The 7,813-nt window shown below is 39.8% G+C and overlaps 1 protein-coding gene across 3 annotated transcripts in view; it reads right to left on the minus strand.

Annotated features, from left to right (window-relative positions):
- LOC111864734 (pyridine nucleotide-disulfide oxidoreductase domain-containing protein 2) overlaps positions 1-7,813 on the minus strand; it is a 37,458-nt gene that overhangs the window by 8,718 nt on the left and 20,927 nt on the right. For all 3 annotated transcript variants that reach the window (XM_023852221.2, XM_023852223.2, XM_023852222.2), the window contains exon 7: positions 5,712-5,919. In XM_023852221.2, coding sequence (XP_023707989.1) covers positions 5,712-5,919 — 208 coding nt within the window. The remainder of the gene's footprint in view (positions 1-5,711; positions 5,920-7,813) is intronic.

A 7,813-nucleotide genomic window follows, 5' to 3' on the forward strand; every position in this document is an offset into this window, starting at 1 on the left:
CTGCATTGTGTGGTTATATTGCCACACTACAAAGGTCGAACAAATACTGGCATGCCTGCTGGCCGAAATTGTCATCAGAGAAAAAATGGACTCAAATCAAGAAAGAATGGAAGCCAAAGTAGGGGCTGAAATAAAAACCATTCAAGAAAGGATGGAGAGCCATCATGAAAGGATGATGGCCAGGATTGACTTCCATGTAGAGAAAATGGGACTGAAGCCTGTGTAGGAAAATTGGAGGCCAAATGAGAAAAGTCGGATGCTGTAGTGGACCATCAGGATGTCCCTAAAGAGAAGGTCACAGTGGAAACTACCAAAGCACTGGAGGACCTATATGGGGACCAGCATCTGGCTGTAGGGTGTCACTGACAGCCAAAATAAATGGACCCAGGGTGATGGTGAGTCCCAGAAGAAGCTGGCCACTGCCCATAGATGGATGACCTGCTGTGCCATTCCTTCATGACATAATAGAGTCAGGAACCAAGGCATAGGATTGCAGATATATTTGAGGAAGGAGAGGACATCTGGCAGGATCTTCAGGAAGACTGTAGAGCTGGAGGTGGAAAAGCAGGTAATCGAGTTTTCGACTACATTGTGGAGGGGTCAGCCCCTTCAAAATGAAAGAAGAGACATCCAAAGCACAGTCCTCAGAAAAGAAGATGGTGGTACACCTGGACCAGCTTGCCCCTTATCAGAGAACTGCTCGGGAAGAGTGGCCTTAAGGTGGGAGGTGCAAGAGGGGTTGGAGAGTATTCACCATGAGATGCAAGCCACAGGGAAGGCAAGGCCAATCACAGATGTCACAAACACAGACCTTGGAAATACAAGGTGGTTCAAATATGACCGGGACTGATTTTTTTGTAAACAAGCTGCACTGCGCAGCAGCTGTGCGACCTTGAGAGAGTGAAGCCACAACCTCCACCCTCCCTCCTGTTACGGTTAGAACCTCTTCAGTCCTGTCTGGAAGTTGCTAGAGTGATGAGAGAACAGAAGGTACAGCGGAGCGTGGAACAACGCATTGTGATCAAATTCCTCGTTGGAGAAAGCGTCCAGTCCACTGAAATTCACCACAGACTCCAAAAACAGTATGGAGAAGAGTGTCTCTCACGGACCCGTGTGTTTGAGTGGTGTAAGTGCTTCAGAGAGGGCACAGAGCGCGTGGAGAATGAACTGCATGATCGTTGGCCGCGAACATCCAACACCGAGCCGAACATTGATCGTGCAGACATGCTTATTCGTGAGAATAGGCGGATCACTATCAAGGAACTTGGAGTAAGATCCAATCCAAGCGGAAGACAGGTGGAAAGCGGGTAGCCTTCCTTCAAGACAATGCACGCCCCCGTATGGCCAAAACAATAATGAAAACCCTTCGGAAATTGAAATGGAACCTTCCGACACGTCCGATGTACAGTCCCGATTTGGCCCCAAGTGATTTCTACCTGTTCGGAATGCTCAAATCAGACTTGCAAGGCATGTGGTTTGTGGAAAACGACGCCATCATCCAGACTGTTAAGGAGTGGATACGTCGCCAACCACAAGTCTTTTTTTTTTTTTTTGGCATCAAGATGCTTCCAGAAAGTTGGGAAAAATGTGTTGACTCTGGAAGGGAGTACGTTGAAGACTGACATGTGCAAGTAAGTGTTTGGCAATTATGTTTTTGTTTTTAAATCAGCCCCGGTCATATTTGAACCACCTAGTAAGAAAGGGTGGTATGCCTGTAGGCTATTTGGGATAAATAGTTTTAAGGAGGAGCAATATGGCATGTAGACCCATTGCTAGGCAACAGTTCTGCCAACAATTTCATGGCAGTAACTGCACTGCAACAGAGGAGTGGTGTTTTCTACGCAGTCACTGCTGAGTTTTTATAAGCAGGATGAAGGGACAGTCAGTCAAGAGAGAGTCTGGAGGCAGTCAAAGAGTTGTTTGGTGAGTTAGTGAGTTAGAGGACTGCTGCAGTTCAGTTGTGGTGAGCTGTTGCTCTGAGAAGCTGGTAGCCGAGTCCAGGGACAGTGTGGGATCCGAGAGGAAGGGGAATGTCTGCTTTTGGAAGCCTCTACAATGTACTGTAACAGACTGAGAAGACTAGTGTGTCCTGTAGTGATTTGTGAATTGTGTAGAACCGTGAGAGCATAAACCTTACTTGTAGTTACGAGTTATAAGAGTTCAGTAAATCCAGTCCTGTCTGTAGTCACTCAGTCATGTGACAATATTAATTGTTTGACATATTCAGTTGAATGCATCCTTTGGCACTTAAAAATGTAATTTTAATAGACCCTATGCTGCTCTCATCCCTCTCTCTTGAAACCAATGTTTCACTTCCACAGAATATAGTAGTAATCCCTCTCTGATCTCTGCTTGTCTGACAAGGTTACATAATATATTTCTGACACAAGAGGCAGATTCTAATAGCCCTAGGAATGGGAATATTTCAAAACAGATGTAATAGAAACTTGACCTTGGTGAAGAAATAACATGCTAGTGTAATCTTAGGTGCAACCCTTCTGATTTCATAAATCACTATACAGGATATGACAGCATTGCACTCCAAGTAGAGATAGGACTTATCAGATGCCTGATATGATTACTCCATTCACCATAGTACAATGATGCCTCCATTATTTAGGCAGCAAAAAGATCACTGTGAAATATAACTATGACATATTTCCTGGTACTGAAATGTTTATATCTGAATCAGTTAACAGTACATACAATTAAGAATTAACCATTTTGTTCAAATCTTTGTCTCTTGACCAATTCCTTAATTTATGGCAACATACTCGTACAGATTACATTTATTTGGAAATATGTGGGCATGCATGAAGAAGGATAATTGTTGCATATCAGGTATTTCCAGTCTCAGGTGTTATAATTCTTTATGCAGGGCATACTGTTATGGCTGTGCACTCTACATATTAGCAGTTATATGTTGTGTTATTGCCAAGGTGACTAGACAGGGGTAGTGGGAAGGAGCAATGATTAAAAGTCAGGTACATGAAGCAGGAATAGTTAACAAAACCTTTGTATGTTAGTGTACTCATATAGAAACAGCACTGCAAACTCTGGCAAAATGTTGCAAGTCCACAAAACCACACGTGTGTGTGTGGAACACCACAAAGTTTTGTACATTCACTATAGTCAGTGTCCATACTGTTGCTTATACTAGGGTTACGGCTGTGCATGCAGCAATACTTAGTGGTGAGTCATCATACACCATGGATTTTAAGTGACCCTCACAGCAAAAAAGCCAGTGATATGAAATCTGGAGAACTTGCTGGACATTCCACAGGCCACCTTGGACCAATCAACTGTTCACACAAAAACTAGTCTAATCAATGATGCGCAGTGCAGCAATGCTGTATCCTGCTGGAAGCAAAATGAATGGCATTATCTGAAGGCCATTGCATCTAAGTAAGGTTGCAACATGTTCTCAGGAAGTGGCAGTAAGCGTCTACTGTAAACATGTTATCCTGAAGGATATGCCCCAGAGTGCCGCATAATAGCTCAAGCGGTTAGTCGCTGGCTTCCCACCGCGGCGGCCCGGGTTCGATCCCAGGTCTGGTCAAGTGGGATTTGTGGTCAACAAAGTGGCGCTGGGACAGGTTTTGTCCGAGTACTTTGGTTTCTCCTGCCAATCTTCATTCCCCCAATTGCTCCACAATCACCCTCACCTATCATCTGGGGCTGGTACAATAGGCCAGAAGTGGCTGCACTACAAGGGACTTAGTCCCACTCCACTAGCAATAAAAAAATATGCCCCAGAGTAGCATTACTGCAAATGCTGCACCATGCAATTTGGGAATCAGTTTGCTAGAGCTTCTCAGGAGCTACATAGTCTGACCATTACATGATATTATGTCTCTTGATGGTATCACTGAGATGAAAGCATGCTTCTGCTATTCTCATGTTTGCTGAAAGCACTCACAAAATTCAAGATGTTTTTCAGTATCATTGCTGAGCAATTCATAATCATTGTGTGTTCTGTTTTGGTGGTATTTGTGCTGTTGGAGTATCCACTGGCCAGAATAACTACTGGTACCCCCTTCCTGCATAGTTTTTTCTTATGGAACATGAACACTAGCAGTCACGTTTGCAATGACATCAACACAGCAGCATATCACAAGCATCCTGTCCGGGGTTTGTCTTACATATCCCAAGTCTCTTTGCCTTGAGTGAAAAGATCACCAATAAGGTGATAAGGTCATGGTTGCTATGGGTGGCAGTGGAGATACTCATTGGCTGTCATGCTGATTCATTCAAAAGAACCATGTCAGCTTCCATGCCATGCATACCTACCACTGATTGTCAACCTAATCAGCATACTATAGAGTCTTAATTTGTATCTGTAGCACGTGCATAGCAGACTAACCAATCACTGCATTTGACTGTAGGTACAATGTATTGCTGCAGTCTAATTTTTTTGGTTTTCCTATTTTGTGACCATCACCTTACATGCCACATCACAGTGTGCAATAACTGGCAGTGAAGCATTGCTTTAGATTACATTAATATCTGTGCCACATGAGTCTACGGTATCTAGAAATTATTACTAAGATTTTTGCAGAAAAACTAATTTATTTATTTTATTTAAAGGGAATCATAGTAAATAGGAATTCTAGATTTTAAAAGTTCATTGTAACTTCCATTTTAAGCATTCCATGAAAGTACTGGGACAATTGGAAATGCAACCTTGCCTTCCATTTGAAATAAATCATGCATCTCCCCAACATGAAGTATGATAAAGCTATCCCTGTAACAGGCTGCGGAGGCCCATAGGGTTGTGAGATGTCGAGGCGCTTACATTTCTAGACAGTCGGCTCACAGGTGGCAGTGAGGTTGCCACTATTACATGCTGGCAACCTTGACCTTCAGGAAAATTCCTGGTACTCATTTCTGTTAGACACTGAGTTAAACCTAGGGCCATAGTGCGGCTGGAAGGAGTAGGTAAATTTAAAAAATCCAGTGACCTCATCAGGCATCGAATCTGCGACTACCAGCTCATAGCACAGTGTCTCAAACAGTAGTTGGTTGAGGCACATATGGCATATATGAAAATTCTATACACAATGTTCCTAAAGAAGTTTTTTAATTTTTAATTTTAGTGATTTCTGGCATTTAAATGTCAGTTTCACTCTACTAATAACTGCTTGACATTTAATAGTTCTTCAAAGATAGAGAAGTTGCCTTGTAAGAGTCTTTTTGCTCTGCAGAACTGGTAGAATTCTAATGCAATTTTTTTTTTTGCTTCATCGGATTTTCTCTATGAAATTAATATTGATTCTCTAAAAAAAATATTTTTAGCAAAGGGGCATATAATTTTGAAGGGCTATATCGATATTTTTGTAACTAGAGTATTTAAATTTCAGACTGAAATTTTCTGATGATCATATGAAGTCCCCATTTAAAATGTATATACATTCAACAAGTTCCACCAATATACAAGCTCAGTATAACGTGAATTGTTTTAGGATTAGAAAATTTGACTGTTTATTTAATATTTTGTAAAAGAGCTTATCATGCAAGGAAATTATAATACAAATCTTGTGAATCAGGTTATCATGAGGCTGCAACATTAGAACAACACATTTTACAATAACCTTAGCTGACTTCTTTCATTTTCATTGCCTTCATGTACAATCATGCATTAATAAACATCAGAAAACACTTTGATTCTCCTATAGTCACCCAATTTCATACAGTAAAATAATTGTACTGACCATTAATTTTTGTTATTGGAGATGCATAATTGATACTTTCAATAGCAGCCTGGAACTTTTCTGGCAAAGCAGCTTGGGGAAGCAATTTCTGGAATGTTACATATGGTGTAGCATTGGACATAACTATGGTAGCTTTGATTTCACGGCCTTCAGATGTCACCACCCCAGCAGCCTGACCGTCTCCATTTAGACAAATTCTGGATACCTCCTGCATAAAAGTCATTAGCATAATAAACGAATACTGCAGACAATATATGTATTTTGGGCTTGTTTGCAATGTGGTCATTACATGACGATGTGCTGCGATCAGATTTCAGAACTCTGGAAATACATTGCCAGAATGTGGGTATTTATGTAATGCATTTTGGCATAGGACCATTGAACATGACAGGAATACTTTATTATTACGTATCGATCACAGCACAGAAAAAAAGTTGTTTTGTCCTCAAGTACCTGATAACTGATGCCATTATCTTTAGAAATGTAGAATCATGATTTGGTTATCTCCATTAGTGCAACTCTGATAATCAGTGTTCTGCAGTGCACAAGTTGCAAAGGGATTTTCACCATCAGTGTGTGCAAGTTTACCCACAACATTGTGAGTGTTAGTAGCTTTTAAGATTGCTACTCTAAACAGTACAAAAAATGCATTAGAAAACTGCTTATATGCATCATGTTTTGAGGGTTCACTTCAACTACATTAGTGTCACAATTACAAGTGTAATGCATTTATAAACATGTCATCCAAGCGATTTTTTGGCCTCTTTAAGGACAATTCTCACAAAACTAAAACTTCAAATGGTGGTGCTGATAATGATTCAATTGAAACTGGTAGGCGAAGAATGTCAATATCGCGTTCAGGACGGTTTAAGGAACATAAGCGCCGTGGACTAGTAAGTGAAAACACTTTTACTGGGTTGCCAAGTGATATTCAAATAAGTATTGGACCAAACTGTACCAAAGATCAACCAGTTTCTGTGGAAGAGAATAATGAAATGACAACTGCACACATTTCACTACATTCAGCATCTGAACTACAAAATCAACATCAGGAAAGTATGAATGATGCCACAGAATCAATCAGCCATAAGGAGGAAACTCAAAAGATCATAACTGCAAGAGGCAAATGAGAGACTTTGGTCTAATAAAATAAACAACGAAGAAAGCAACATATATAAATACTCTTGAATGTGAAAACTCCAAGGCTTCAGGTCTCTAAATAATCTTGTTAAACTGATACTATATTCCAGTCTTATTAGTTATGCAAGAATTGAAAGTGCTTGTCTACATAACTAAACAAAATTCCAAAATGTACATTATTGTCCATAACATAAAGTACAGTATTTCATTAATATAACATTTGTGTTTATTATTTATAATAAATTAATGTAACAAATAAACATCAATACCAAACTGGAACATGCTCTTCCACACCTCTCAGTACTTTAAAAATAAAGTTTGTTAATGCAAAAATATTTACAAAGGAAAAATTGTAACATTTTTATAGTGAAGTTAAACCTTCTTTGCCAAAAATTCTAGTCCTAACATCTACAAATTTACCCTCTTGAGAGCAGTTCAGAAGTTTCCATTTTAGATTTTAAGTTCATTGTGATTTCTTGGCATAAAATATAAGCAAGATCTGTCAAATTTAAGTCCTATAAGCAGGTCAGAGCCATATATAAGACAGTTTTACAGTATTTGCTTCAACAGATCGAGAGCAGTACAGAGGGAACAGCTGTAAGTGCCAAGAACAAATACAGTAGAACTTGGTTATAACGTCAACGAAGGGACCTAAAAATAGTGTCGTTATAAACGAATGTTGTTGTAACCGAAATGGGCACTTTCACAGTAGCCTTATGTTAGTCACGTAAAAATCTACCAAAAACCGAGTTAAAATGTTGCATTTTTTAGTGAAATACGTAGTTAAGTACAGACTAACGTAACATTAACATGCAATTGCCCAAATGTGTAATATCAAAGACATATTACAGCGCTTTTCACTGACAATACACACCGCACTAATACTGTATATTAAAGGTAGGCCTACTCACCAAATTACAGTAGATTACATCAATTGTTGTGCCTTACTGTACCTAGATATG

Source organism: Cryptotermes secundus, unplaced genomic scaffold, assembly GCF_002891405.2.
Source record: "Cryptotermes secundus unplaced genomic scaffold, Csec_1.0 scaffold724, whole genome shotgun sequence".
NCBI classification, from domain to species: Eukaryota; Metazoa; Arthropoda; class Insecta; order Blattodea; family Kalotermitidae; genus Cryptotermes; species Cryptotermes secundus.